The sequence below is a fragment of the Protomyctophum parallelum genome (genome assembly GCF_964188405.1).
Source record: "Protomyctophum parallelum genome assembly, chromosome: 18".
In the NCBI taxonomy this organism is placed as follows: Eukaryota; Metazoa; Chordata; class Actinopteri; order Myctophiformes; family Myctophidae; genus Protomyctophum; species Protomyctophum parallelum.
In genome coordinates, this window is record NC_139716.1 from 21,156,108 (window position 1) to 21,172,032 (window position 15,925).

At 42.1% G+C, this 15,925-nt stretch overlaps 1 protein-coding gene across 1 annotated transcript; it reads left to right on the forward strand.

Moving 5' to 3' along the window:
* Positions 1-494: 494 nt before the first annotated feature.
* On the forward strand, positions 495-8,578 carry LOC310876024 (extracellular calcium-sensing receptor-like; the record flags this gene model as incomplete). Its single annotated transcript, XM_083789471.1, has 9 exons — positions 495-739; positions 1,245-1,353; positions 2,061-2,147; positions 3,570-3,839; positions 4,939-5,151; positions 5,244-5,519; positions 6,144-6,368; positions 6,455-6,578; positions 7,665-8,578. The coding sequence occupies 9 exons, from the start codon at positions 495-497 to the stop codon at positions 8,576-8,578; spliced, it is 2,463 nt and encodes an 820-aa protein (XP_083645597.1).
* Between the last annotated feature and the right edge of the window lie 7,347 nt (positions 8,579-15,925).

Here is a 15,925-nt window from a genome sequence, read left to right on the forward strand (position 1 = left end):
ATGCAAACTCCACACAGAAAGGCCCTTTCGCCAACCCCGCCTTCGGGTATGAGCACTGATGACGCGGAGGAGGAAACACGCCGCCAGCACCCACAGCGTCCCGAGCGGGAATCGAACCCAGGACCTTCTAGCTGTGAGGCGACAGCACTACCAACTGTGCCACCGTGCCCCTAGCTCATTTTAATTTGAATTGAAATTGGATTGTATCTATGGAGTTGGAGTTGCATTCCGTACAGTGGTGGGTCAACACCTGGCCTGCCAAACATATATAGATCTGGTAAGATAGTGCCATTGACACATTAGGACACGCACGCACGCACGCACACACACACACACACATACACACACTGCCCTGCCCAGATGGGTGTTGTGAAAGATTACGTAGTGGCACAAGGTGGCAGAGGGGATGGCACAGCTCTGTGTATAAAACTTAGCAACTGGATAATGGATTTAGAGTCGGTGGGTGGGTGGTGTTGTGACAGAGGAGGACAGTCATGAGGGCGTCTCTAGACAACATACACCTGCTTTCGTACACGTACTTGACCATGATATTGTTCTTGTCCTTCTCTCCTTTGTCTTCCTCGCCCTCCTCTTCATGTGAGTTACAGACACAGTTTGACCTCGACAGGTTCTACAAGGCCGGCGACATCGTTCTGGGCGGCTTGTTTCCCTTCCACTACTCCTCCGTCTTCCCCGAGCTGTCTTTTACCTCCAAGGAGCAGGAGCCTACATGCTATGGGTGAGTATCACAAATACGTACAACATAGCAAGCAAGAGAACACAGACCTTCAGGACAAGAGTTCTAAGTTCAGTTCCTTTGTATAGGCATCACAGTGGGGGGGGGGGGGGGGGGGGGTGAGTGAAAATGTCCAAGCAGCTCTGTTCAGTTCAAGTAAAAAGTAGTTCCTCTTAAAAAGTATATAGTAACTGTGTTTGTGTGTACTGTGATCTCTGTTGTCTTTACCACTGCACAAAATAAGTTTCCGAAAGGAAAAATAAAGTTCTTTGAAGTTGAAGTTGAAGTAGAAAATATTTTATTTCATAAAGCAAGACAGGTGACCAACACATTTAGACTTTTATTTGTATTTCTACACTGCAGTTATTGTTACTTTTACCTAAGTAAATGTTTGTATTTTTTCCCACCACTAACAATTTGTATAGGCACAATTTGATTCTGCCCGACACGATATTCAAGGTTCACAGTGAAATTGTGTCTGTGTTAGTTTTGTTGCCGAAGGATTCAGACTGGCACAGTTAATGGCTTTCGCTATTGACGAGATCAACAGAAAACCCAGCCTCCTACCCAATGTGACTCTGGGATACAGTATCTATGACAGCTGCATCACGCTGGGAGTTACGCTCCGTGCAGCACTGTCATTGATCAGTGGAGAGCGGAGCAGTTTACGCTGCATGAGAGCTGTGCCGGGTCCCCTCCGGTGCTGGGAATTGTGGGTCCTTCTGACTCAAAAAGTTCTATTGCCATCTCTAGAATGTTAGGTTTGTACAGAGTGCCCATGGTAAGTCTCTCACTTGACTCTCATTTTGCTGCCACCTATTTCGTATAACCGGTATATATGCTTAATTTTGGTGATTTGGCTATTTCCCCAATCTGATAAATAATGTGGTATTTTACAGTTTGAAACTAAAACATATTTACTTGCAGCACAGCCCGTGAGCAGAGGGCGTGAGTGGAGTGTGCAGCAGGTTTTCAAAAGGTCATCTGTGTTAGAAATTTGATTAATTATACAGACCTCAGTAGGAAATCTATAGAGCATATACAGTATATATATATATATATATATATATATATATATATACACATACTGTACACAGGAACACGCACGCACGGACACACACACACACACACATAATACACACACAACTAATTCCAAATAATAGGGTTACACTTCCCACTGAGCTCACATGCTTTGTTTGCAGGGGAAATAAAAAGGATCCTACTGAATGATAATAATAATAATAATAATAATAATGATGATTATAATAATAATAATAATGTAGATATAGTATATTACAGAACAGATGTTGTGTGCCTTTTCCAGGTAAGTTACTATGCTGCTTGCTCCTGTCTGAGTGACCTTACTCAGTTTCCATCCTTCTTTAGAACAATACCAAGCAATGCCTTCCAGGTAACTAACTTCGACACACAATACATGTGTTGGTATCGCACACTCAGTTCATCTTCCACACATTTGACGATTGATCGATCATTAAAATAAGCAAATTCCAAAAGGTTACTGGTAGATTCATTGATGATTCTCACCACTATCTTAGTTGAAAGTGATTTTAATGGAGTGAGAGAAATGCTAATAGACAGTTTACCTTTGGGAAAGGCGATGTATAATTGTCTTCTTCACTCCCTGATAAAAGACTGGAAAGAAGTTAGAGGTTATGCAATTTATGTAACGACAACCGTGTTGGGGATGAGTTTCACGTTTTGTTTTAGTGCAACACTATTCGCATTATGAATTTTAGATAAATATCTGCCAAATAATTTCCTCCATGTTGAAATTAATTGTATTGTAAAGTATATACAAATCATCAATATCACACACACACACACACACACACACACACACACACACACACACACACACACACACACACACAGTTATATATATATATACATACATACATACACGGGAACGCACACACGCACTATAGGCTATAAAATAAAATAAAAACGTGAAATCATAAATAGAGTCTGACTCTCCAGTGTTTACGCAGCGCAGCCTGGACGAGTAGGCTACTGGAGACAGCTCTTACCAGGATTTACTATATTCCTCAATAATACTGTTCCGGGACTCATCCAGGCGAGACATGAATCCATGCATATTAGAGAGCCTTAGTTAAGCCTCACATGCATGGATTCCACACGTTACAAACAAGTGACTGCATCCACACGTTACAAACAAGTGGCTGCATGGCACTATGCCATCTGGGACCTTGAGTAGAAACCTCAGGGCATCAAGCCTCTGCATGCTATACCTTTCTTGTATGTGCACCTGACAGAAGCTGTATAGATGGCAGCTGCAAGAATGCTTTAAAAGTGCACACTTGACAACACCTGAACACATACTGAACCTGCGCATATTAGCCTGAATGGGCATTAGGTTTGCGGCACTGTCTAGAGATATCTCTAGAAAATGTGGCCACGGTAGCCTATACAGTATGATTTCCTGGCATACAGAAAGAGGTCACTTAAAGGTATATTCAGTGATTTCACTTAATTCAAATATCACTTATTTTTTTGTTTTGTTGTGATAATCCTCCCTACTATAGAGTGTGCTGGCCATATAAGGAGTTCCTCCCTGTCCCCAGTTAACCCCTGGGGGTCAAAAAACCTTAGGTTTCGTTTTTGACTCTCTATCCTGATTGGACGAAAGGCTGGGTCCCACAGCCAAAAACGAAACCTAAGATTTTTTGAGTGAAATCACTGAATATACCTTTAACTGAAAGGCTCCATGCAGGGAAGGCCAATGTCTTGTACTCACAGCTTCTCACTATTTTACTAACATAACCCTTGTGCTAATTCCCTCCATTGTTTTCAGGTGCGAGCTATGCTCCTGATCATGAGGCGGTTTCAGTGGACCTGGGTAGGCGTGCTGTTCAGCGACGACGAATCTGGCCGCGACGCCGCCCTGTTATTCCAGTCTGACCTGGACAAGTCCGGTCTGGGTTGCGTGGCGTATTCGGAAGCTCTGCCCTGGGACAATGACTTGGCCAAACTTCAGAGGATAGTCACGGCGATGAAGACGTCCACGGCTCGCGTGGTCATAGCGTTTGCATATTTGATCTATATGGTCAATGTCATGGAGGAGGTTTGTGTTAAGGCCTATTCATAGTCTGGATTTTCGGTGGTGAGGTGACCACCGCTGCGGTGGTGAGGTGAGCTGACCACCGGAGCTGAAATAACGTTGAGCGGTGGTGAGTAAAAACAGAGAGAAGGGCTGGAGCGGTGGCGGTGGTTTTCTCTTCACCGCGGCTCGTGACGTCATGTTGTAGTTCGGTGGTCACCTAACCACCGAAAATCCAGACTATGTATGAGCCTTTATGGCATTCATTTTAGTTTATTTAAAGGACAACTAGTTTTTTAGTTAATTTTTTTTAGGTTGTTATTAGTGTTATTTAGAGTGTTATTTATTTATTTATTATTATACTTCTTATTGTTTTACAAAATATTACGGCAGTTTCTTTACTGTATGTGGCGATTTGTCCTACTGTACTAGACCCCAGGAAATTACAAGATCACAGGATCTACTGAATGTAAAGGGGGATATAGGGGTTAATTATGTCAATTATTGATCAGTAGATCCAGTGATCTTTTGTGGCCAGATGTAATTTCCGGGGGGGGGGGGGGGACAGAAAAAAAAAGAAAAATGACAGAAAAGACATATTTAGCCACCCTGTCAAAAATAGCTAAAGTTGTTCAAACGAAAGAAAGCAGCAAATTAAGAACATAAGACTCATATTTTACTACTATCTAATAACAGCCTAAAACATGAACCTGGTTGCAAAACTAAAACAAAGTTGTCCTTTAACGTAGTAAAGTAAAGTCCCTTCATACTTGAAGTTGCAATTCAACTACATCTCCCAAAACGTGAATACCGTGGAATGGTTCACTTTCCCCTTAACATAATTCAAAAAGTGAAATATCTTCTCTAGATTCATTGAACATAAAAATATATTTTTTGAATCCTGATGATTACGGCATACAGCTCATGAAAAAAAAATATATACATGCAGTATAGGCCAGGGCAAAGCTAAACCGCCAAACCGACGGGGCCCCCGGGGGCCGGAGCAGGGTGCCCCGGCTTCAGGGGTCTTTTTTCTACTCGAGGCCGGGGGGCCACGGACGGGGCCTGCCGGAGCGTTGTGTGTAAATTAGATATATATTTACTTTTTTAACACAATCAATAGGTGGTAAAGCAGAATGTGACAGGTCTCCAGTGGTTGTTACCTGCCACCGCGGGTTGGTGGAACGACCTCAATCTCCAGTCTCCTCACTACATGCCATACCTGAGAGGCACCCTGGGTTTTGCCATTCGGCGTGGAGAGATACCAGGTCTCAAGGACTTCTTGTTAAAAGTACACCCTGACAATGACCCGGACAACAGCCACGAAGATAACATAGTGAGTCTTGTGTTTAATGTTGTAAATGAGTTGCAATTTATTAACGACGTCAGATCTGCGATTAATATGTAATTTCGTTGTTGTTTCTTCAGGTGAGGCAGTTTTGGGAGCACACATTTCAGTGCAAATTTGCACCCCTTCCATCAGAGTGGGTGGACGCTGGTGGAAGGCTGTGCACTGGACAAGAGGACCTGGGGACAGCAGAAACTACACTCGTGCATGTGTCTGACCTCAGGGCAGATTATAATGTGCACAAGGCTGTGTACGCTCTGGCCCACGCCCTCCATGACATGTTGCAGTGTGTGCCAGGAAGAGGGCCTTTCACTGGGCACAGATGTGCCAGTTTGCAGACAATAGAGCCATGGCAGGTGGGACATTCATTCACAGTTTGCCTTTTAATTGTTTGTTGTTTGATTTCTTAAATCGGTACGTAACGTCTCTGAATAGAGGAAATCATTACATAGAGGGAAAATACACATTCCGGCAATTAATAAAGGTACAGCATAAAGCAAATGAGAGTAGAACTAAAAATGTTTGTTCAAAATGCTATGACATCATAAAATGTGATGAATAAAAGCAAATTAATTAAGATAATACATCTATAAATAAATAATAATTAATAATAATAAATACCTAAATAAAATGTCCACATTTGTCCTAAAGGGCTTTAAATGCCTAGAAAGTTGTGAGTCAACTAAACCAGTGGAGCTGAGTTTTTCATATGTGTTGCAGACTCTATTTTTCCTCTTGTACTGCCTTTTGTCTAGCTCTAGCACCTGGGCTAGAGTGGAGGTGCATGCTCTATTTCCTTGGCTAGAAAGTTGTGCCCTCACCACATGCACGCACGCACACTATAAATGTGTACTATGAATACTGCCAGGTGTAGTTAATACAGCAGTTCCTGTCAATGTAACTATAGTGTATACTGCATACAGTATATCTTTTTTTAAGTTAGTCTCTCTCCTCTATGATTTTGCTCATCATCATTTTAGCTTGTGTATTACCTGGAAAAGGTCAACTTCACCACATCATTTGGTGACAGTGTATCATTTGATGAGACTGGTGACGCTTCACCAATCTACGATGTCATGAACTGGGTGTGGCTCCCTGACGGAAGCACAAAGTTTCACAACGTGGGTGTGGTCAAGAAGTCAGCCTCCAGAGAAGAACTCATCCTGGATGAAGACAGAATTTTCTGGAACTTTGACTCCCGAAAGGTGCATGCCAGCTTTCTAAAATTACCCATGGGAATGTAATTTAGTTCAGACTGAAATCGATCATTGTTCGATCCTTTCCTCCGCAGCCTCCTCAGTCGGTGTGCAGTGAGAGCTGTTCCCCTGGAGCCCGTGTGGCCAGAAGGAAAGGAGAACCTGTTTGCTGCTTTGACTGCATTGCTTGTTCTGATGGAGAGATCAGCAATGAGACAGGTTGGTGTGCAAGTCCATACCCGGGGTTGTTCGCACCCAAACTACGTGCAGACTTTATCGCACTATGACACTCTGTTGGAATACTTTGTCTGACTGGGTGTGGCTTTGCTAGAATTTGAATGAACGCTGTTTCGGTGAGCTCCATGCCTGTGAGTGAACAGTGAGTTTGTTTGTTTGTTTGTTTGTTTCAGACCAACAAACCCCAATGGGCTGCATAGTTATTATATACCTGTATGCAACACATGTAGTACTCAAACAGATTCCAATGGTGAATAGTTGGTTGTGGTTGTCTTCCTGTTTCTCAACAACAACAGCAACAACAAAAAATACAAACGTCCAATTAATCTATACCGTATGGCATACGGTATAGATTAATTGATGATTCTCACCCCTATCTTAGCTGATAGTGATTTTAGTGGAGTGAGAGAAATGCTAATAGACAGTTTACATTTGGGAAAGGTGTATAATTGTCTTCTTCACTCGGCGCATATGATGGTCAAAGCCTGTGTGCAATTGCAGATCGATTGGTCAATCCATTGAGGAGAAAAGAATGGAGGCGGGCATTTCCACCCACAGCAGAGGAACAGGTTACATTTATAGTAGGATATAGTGGGATTGTAGAAGGAGGATAGTAGGATGAAGCAATGTAGGTTAGGATGATACTATAGCTCTAGTCCATAGCGTTAGGAGTGCGTCACATTAACGCTATGGTACTTTCAACTTCCTACGCATGCATGAAAGGCTGCACTGTCTGTCTGTGTATATATTTCACAGGAAGAAAAAATATGTTTAATTTCTTCACTGCACCCTCTACAGATCTTGTCTTGCTGGTGAAATATTTTCTTTTCTGGCCAAAAAGTGCATTTTATACGTGTGGTGGGGGGCTCAGAGTGCGTCCACTAGGGAAAGCAGGCTTTTTGCGTAGTGAAAGTGTTCTTTTTATTTTCGCAGCAGTCGACAGGCAGTGCAGCCTCTCATGCGTGCGCAGGAAGTTGAAAGTACCATAGCGTTCAGGAGATCTCCTATCGCTATGGACCAGAGCTAGGACAACACATACTTGTTAATCGGTCTTGCTGTTGTTGTTAGACTCCACAGAATGCATCAGTTGTCCAGAGGATTTCTGGTCCAATCCCCAGCATGACCAGTGTGTCCCTAAGAGCAGGGAGTTCCTGTCCTACTACGAGGACTTGGGTATGTCCTTGACAACCATCTCATTGCTAGGCACACTTATCTGTGCCATTGTCATGGGAATCTTCGTCTATCATCGAGACACACCGATGGTACGTGCCAACAACTCAGAACTCAGCTTCCAACTTTTGTTCTCCCTCAAACTGTGTTTCTTGTGCTCACTTCTGTTCATTGGCCGTCCCAGACTATGGACTTGTCAGCTGAGGCATGCCGTATTTGGGATCAGCTTTGTGCTGTGTGTCTCATGTATCCTGGTAAAAACTATGGTGGTGTTGGCCGTGTTCAAGGCCACCAAGCCTGGGGGTGCAGCCATTATGAAGTTTTTCGGTGCCATGCAACAGAGAGGAATAGTTCTGGCACTTACTTCCATCCAGGCAATAATCTGCACAGCCTGGCTTGTGTCTGCCTCACCAACCCCTTATAAAAACACACAATACCACAATGATAAGATCGTCTATGAGTGTAAAGTGGGATCAACAGTTGGTTTTGCGGTGTTACTAGGCTATATTGGTTTACTGGCACTCCTCAGCTTCATCCTAGCATTCATGGCAAGGAATCTTCCAGACAACTTCAATGAAGCCAAGTTCATCACTTTCAGCATGCTGATCTTCTGTGCCGTGTGGATAGCCTTCATCCCAGCATATATCAGCTCTCCAGGAAAATATGCGGATGTAGTGGAGGTGTTTGCTATTTTAGCATCTAGTTTTGGTCTTTTGGTGGCGCTGTTTGGACCAAAGTGTTATATAATGCTTTTGAAACCTGAGAGAAACACTAAGAAGTCCATCATGGGTCGCGGTGCCACCAAGAAATAGAAGCAGAACTTCTATGATGATCACGAATCCAGTCAGAGATGCAAACATATTATCTATTATCTATCATTAATCTAGTTGGTGAAAAGATTATCCTCCCTGCTCCCTCAAGACTTTGGTGATTTTAGACCAATAATAGACCAAACAAATTGTACCTTTTCATTCTCTTTGGGTCGAAGTACTAGTAGGCTATGTAAGAGACTAGGAGGCAAATTAGCTATAGGTTTAAAATTGGCAAATGTAACCTTTAGCTATTATTTTTGAAGGCCTCATGGTTTCAAAGGGTTAAACGCTGCTTTGTGTGTTATTTCCATTGTCAAAAGGCTTGAAAACAATATTATTTCTATTGCATGAAGGTTTCATAACTCTTCCAACCAATGTGAACGTGCCCGCCAATGGACATCTAGATCTCTTAAAAGCATGGTTTCAACTGCTGGCTAAACTCTAAGCTCTCATGTTGCTCAACCCTCCCAATTTCTCCCAACTATATGGTAGGTTAAACAGTGCAAGAAAAGCACTCGGGCAAAGACTATTTTACCCTATAATGCATACTGCAGTGTAGGTACTGTAACAATGTCATCAACACTTTCATGGACACTCCTTTTCATTGTGAAATAAATCTATGCATCTATAGGTCTATACTAATAAATTACTATGATATTACTATTAACAAATTATGTTTGTATGTTATGGGAATATTTAGGCCTACTGGGAATTAACAATGAAAGGTACAAGTCACATCACTGGGCATCTGTATTAAAGGAATCAAAACTAGAAAGGTCGCAATTTTCCAAAATTGCAAAGTGTGGTTGCCACAGTCGCTTAGGCCCCTCCCACTAATATTGCCAGCCAATTACAATGTCCCGTCACCCCTGTGATCATGTGTAAGTAATTCGGAGGGTATTTATGCCCCCAAAAACTTTATCTGTAATCTGTAACAAACGATTTTTCAAAAATAGCAGACCTACAAGCTCGTAGCGTGGCACTCGGTGCCGTGCTATGAGCTTGTAGATCTGCTATTTTTCAATAGCTAAAGTATAACATAAAACACCAAAAGGGGTTCCCGCCCGTCACTACACCATTGGTTCTCAAAGTTGGATTCTCAGCTGGTCTCAGCTGGTAGAAACTAAAATCAGCCAGAGAATGTATCATTCATACTGTATACTGTATACATAGCCTACTATGCTGCGTGAATAAACATACAATTTGATAGCATACAGTAGATCACCCAGGTTTTATGGTTTTTCAATCCCCACACGTGTGTGTGCGTGTGTATGTATAAGTGTTGCAACCAGGGGGGCAGTCAGACAGATATTTTGTGAAGCCACTAAGGAAATCGTAGTTCATATAATGGCCTGTTGTGGCGCTGTCATTGGGCCCAAAAAAACCCATAGAAGTCCATGTATTTGGGCCCAACTTCACCTAGACTGTATTACCTTAATAAACATGGTCATGAATACTTTCTGCTTCCAGTCACTAGTTTAAAGTCTCATTTCTAATTCTTTTTGGAAAATTATGGTCCCATTTATCAAATAAATGACCATAAAGTCGCGTATGTTCTGAGGGGCGTGGCTACCGTTACAGTCTATGATCGGGATTCCCCTCCCACTCAAAATAAAAACCAACGGAGAAGAAGGGGGGGAAGTCCCGCCTCGTTGTCTGGGCCAGCCAATGGCCAGCTGGGCCCAAACGGATCTAGAAAGATGGCGACTTACAGTGCAAGGAATAACAGGCTTCATTTTACGTCCATGTTAGACCCGGGGAACGCTTTGTCCATATTTTTTACAGTCTATGGTTGCAGAATATGAAATTTTAACAGTAATATCATATATACTGTACGTACACACGTGTGGGTATATGGATAGGGTGGCCTGGCTGGGTGTGACTACCGCGGCCTGAATGATTCAGCCCTGCAGCCCTGGTGTGAGATATGATCTGGACAACAGATGTCAATATGAAGTTGAGGATAACATTGACCACTTCTGTGTCTTAGTCATACTTCTCTCTCCTTTATTTCGTAATCTTTTTTGTCATCAGACGGACAGCTTGGTCATATACTTCTCTCTTTGTTTGACGTTTTGTTAACTCATCCTCCTGCCGTTAACCCAGTGGTGGAAAGTAACTAAGTACATTTACTCAAATACTGTACTTAAGTAAAATGTTGAGGTATTTGTACTTGACTGTATTCCAATTTCCAATACATTTACATCTACTCCACTACATCTCAGAGCCAACATTTGTACTTTTACTCCACTACAATTATTTGAAAACTTTAGTTACTATAGTTACTTTGGAGATTTACATTTTGATTAGAAAAACATACATTACTGTAACCACTTCAACCCTATATACATTTCGACCATTTGAAAATAGGCTGATCTACAAGCTCACAATGCGTCGCGATGCATTGTGTGTGACCTCTCTTTTCTATTCAAATATGAATATAAACTAGAAAGGTCGCAATTTTGAAGAAATGCAAAGTTGAGGTTTTGCGGCGCCGCCTATGGATGAAAATGGAACTTGGTTGATTGAACCACCGGGACATGCGAACCACCGGGACATGCGATTAAAATTTGGAATGGATCGGACATTCCGTTCGTGATTTATGGCATTTTTTTGTAAAATAGGCCCCTCCTACTATCTTCGGACGACGATTACGGCCGAACGATACGCACTACCAAAATTCTGCAGGGCGTTGAAATGCTTCATGGCCCAAGGAATCCATGGAAAAAGAAAATTAGATTTCACGACTTACGGTTCAAGAGTTATAGGGAAAAACGTAAAGTGGGCTGTTATAGCGCCACCATGAGGCCGACTGATGTAATTCCTTTTCAATTAATTTTCATAATTATTATGAAAGTCTTGTAAATATGGCGCTTACGGTCTCCAATGGAAAGAAATACTTACATTTAGTCTTCGATTTCCCCATTATAAGTCTATGGAGAACTAATTAATTAATATCAATTACAACGGATCTCTTAGAAAAATACAAGCACACGATTCCCGATGAAGCCGGTCAAATTGACATATGGCTCGAGTGTGTGCGGCAAAAACTGTGGGAGGAGTGCGGCAAAGTATCCTCATTTACAATAACAATAGTCTGGTTGACCACACTAATGACAATCTCTTCAAATAAACAATTGAATCAGAATACAGCTGACTTAGCAAAAGGCACTGACCCATGTGATATTTAATTGGTGTTATTGCACAGTTTCAACCTTGTAGTCTTTAAATGGTCTCTAAAGCCTGGGTTGATTAAACAACAACTCTGTGTATGTGCGTGCGTGCATGCATGTGTGCGTGTGTGTGTGTGGGTCTGTGCGTCTTTCAGGAGGTCTGTGCCATAGATACATTTACCTTGCATCACCAGGCATTCCACCGTGGAGAAAACCGGTGGTTTTCATTCAAAAACTGATCAAATGATTAAAGGGATTGTGACATTAAAAAGGTTTTTGTAATTTTTCTTATTTTTACGCAGAGCCTGGTAGTCAATGGTCACTGAGGGGACGCTTGTTTTACAGGCGACCGGATTAAGGTTGGCGAGGGGTCCGTTAAAACGACCGGATTAAGGTTGGTGAGGGGTCCGTTAAAACCACCGGATTAAGGTTGGTGAGAGGTCCGTTAAAACCACCGGATTAAGGTTGGTGAGAGGTCTGTTAAAACGACCGGATTAAGGTTGGTGAGGGATCCGTTAAAATGACCAGATTAAGGTTGGTGAGGGGTCCGTTAAAACCACCGGATTAAGGTTGGTGAGGGGTCCGTTAAAACCACCGGATTAAGGTTGGTGAGGGGTCCGTTAAAACCACCGGATTAAGGTTGGTGAGGGGTCCGTTAAAACCACCGGATTAAGGTTGGTGAGGGGTCCGTTAAAACCACCGGATTAAGGTTGGTGAGGGGTCCGTTAAAACCACCGGATTAAGGTTGGTGAGGGGTCCGTTAAAACCACCGGATTAAGGTTGGTGAGGGGTCCGTTAAAACCACCGGATTAAGGTTGGTGAGGGGTCCGTTAAAACCACCGGATTAAGGTTGGTGAGGGGTCCGTTAAAACCACCGGATTAAGGTTGGTGAGGGGTCCGTTAAAACCACCGGATTAAGGTTGGTGAGGGGTCCGTTAAAACCACCGGATTAAGGTTGGTGAGGGGTCCGTTAAAACCACCATATTAAGGTTGGTGAGGGGTCCGTTAAAACCACCGGATTAAGGTTGGTGAGGGGTCCGTTAAAACGACAGGATTAAGGTTGGTGAGGGGTCTGTTAAAACGACCGGATTAAGGTTGGTGAGGGGTCCGTTAAAACCACCGGATTAAGGTTGGTGAGGGGTCTGTTAAAACGACCGGATTAAGGTTGGTGAGGGGTCCGTTAAAACCACCGGATTAAGGTTGGTGAGGGGTCCGTTAAAACCACCGGATTAAGGTTGGTGAGGGGTCCGTTAAAACCACCGGATTAAGGTTGGTGAGGGGTCCGTTAAAACCACCGGATTAAGGTTGGTGAGGGGTCCGTTAAAACCACCGGATTAAGGTTGGTGAGGGGTCCGTTAAAACCACCGGATTAAGGTTGGTGAGGGGTCCGTTAAAACCACCGGATTAAGGTTGGTGAGGGGTCCGTTAAAACCACCGGATTATGGTTGGTGAGGGATGCGCTGCTCCGTGCTTGCGGTTATGGTTATAGGTAGCAGCCGGCGCTGTAAAACCAGCGTCCCATCAGCGCCCATCGAAACCAAGGCTCTGCATAAAAGGTATAGTCCCACATCTGGACACTACCAGTGGTGTAAAACACTGGTTCCCAAACGTTTTCATGTCAAGGAGCCCCAAATTGACACGAATTAGCCTGCAGACCCCCATTTGAAAAATATATGCCAGGGACCCCCAGAAGAGAAGGTTTTTATGGTAGTAGTGATTCTCAACCAGTTTAATTTCAAGGACCCCCAGTTTGACCTGCATTAAGGCTACGGACCCCCATTTGATGGCATTTCTATCTCTGAGACCCCCATTGATATTGTAAAATCAATGTTAATTTAACTCTGAGAGTGTACAAACGGTTCCAAAGTATCATTTAGCTGGGGACCCCCTGGAACTCCTTCAAGGACCCCTAGGGGTCCCCGGACCCCACTTTGGGAACGACTGGTGTAAAGAGTACTCATTTAAGTAAAAGTACCGATATGAACTGTAGAAATACGCTGTTACAAGTAAAAGTCTGGGATTCAAAATGTAGGCTATATACTTGAGTTTAAAGTACAAAAGTATTGGCATCAGAATGTACTAAATAAAGTTACTTTAAAAGTAAAAGTACTCTATTATTAGTAGTTATTAGTATTATGCAGAATGTCCCGTTTCAAGTTTTCAAACATCTGACCTCAAACCTCAAACCCTTAGATCTTCATATATGGAACTGACCTGTTCTGAAATTCCATATGTTGATCCTTCCTTCCCCTGTCCTTTCATTGTCCAATACCAAAATGATTCTACACCGTCACCCCCATGATTCATGTAGCCTATACAGTAACCAATCACTGTCTGACTGTCCCAAATGTGTCCCAAACGGCATGCTAAATGAATCTGTATTACCAACATGGATAACACTGAATATGATTTCAGTAAAAGGAAAACACCATGTGGAATGGGATCTGAACATATTTAATGAAAAGGTTAAATACTATATCATGACTCTAATTTGGGAATGTTATGCTTTTGTAAATTCATTGTTTCTTATTAGGTAGATATTTGTATATAAAGGCCTAACCAGGGACTGTCACTGGGGGTAATTAATTTTATAACTTGGTACATCTGTTTAGTTTTTAGTTTTTTTCCCCCTGTCAAATTAACATAGAAATAATATTTAAATAAACATCTGAGATTGACTAACGACGTACATCTATGAACAATAAAACATCCCTCCAGTAAAATAAGGATTTGAGTCTCATCATATCATTATACATAGGCCTACATGAGTTCAATTGATTGATTGATTGAAATTTGTATTCAGAGTATGCAGAATGGGTACATTGCAAACGAAAGCACGAGTCAATACGAAAACTGTTACTGTGGACGACACCATGGTTAAGCATTAGGCCTACACAGGGTCCACCATTTTCAATTAATCAGAGAAAGCAGTGTGTTAGTGAAAAGAGCAAGTATTCTCTTATGACTATTAGACATTGATCCTGTGGTGGAAATGCATGTGTCATAACAGCACAACAGTAGGCATGGGATACAGCTGGTATGATACAGACTTAAAGGGATTGTGACATTAAAAAAAAAAGTTTTTGTATTTTTCCTTAATTCTTTTAGGTTTTCAATTGCACCCATAAAATGTAATGCAGTGCGAAGTGATGCGTTGTATGCTTGCTTGTACATCTGCTATTTCCACTAGTCTGCGTTCCGGGCAAACATCTAATCTTTCTTTTGGGTCTTGAGCTAAAAAGTTTGTAAACCACAGCTCTCAAGACAGACTCCATGCTAACAGCAAAAACAAAAGGGGTGGGGGGACATGTTTTCCCTTTCTTTTTCCGAATCGGTTCGATTGTTTAGAGACAGTTACTTAGGTTTAATGTTTACCTGCTAGCTGCTATTCCAGTTATTTTGTGGCAAATAGCCTATTTTCTCTAGCCTATAGTGCAAGTGTGCCTTTTCCATTGATAACAATAAAATACAAGGTCCAAGTGCATATCAAACACTGAACACATTGAAAAGACAACATTGCCATCTAGTGGACTCATAACTTTTAAAACGTCACTGAGTTAAACAGCATCAGTCAGAATGGACAGTGACTTTCAAAAGAAAAAACAAAACAATAGAAAATCAACAGACAGAGCAAAGGCGTAGTTCAGGTTCTGTGCTGTTCTCTGTTGTCTCAAATTCCTCAAAATCATTGTTTGTTAGTTATTAATTTAAGAAAAAACCATTCAATGCATGCAAGAACAAAGCACAAAGGATATTACCTTACCATTATAAAATGCTGTGAATACAAAAACGAATACAATTAGGCCTATACGAGTTACGTAATAAATAAAACAAAGCAATCTAAAACTATATATATATAGTCAAATATTATTTCACTGAGATTGAGCTAAGCACACTTGTGTTTACGAAAGCCTGCGGTGACGCGAGGTTATGTTTACTGCTGGGCTATCGAGCACATGGCTAATTTGCATATAACTTCCGGGTTACCCACAGGAGACTGTCATTTATAATAAAATAAACTATTGTTGAGTTTCCAACACTATTATTGCATCTCATCTCTGGCATCTAAAGTGAACAGATTAACTGTCTAGCACAAAGCGACTATAGCCTTCGAATCCCCTCGGACTGACCGCTCTGGTCAGTAGGCCTACAGTTACAGTACAACACAACAGCA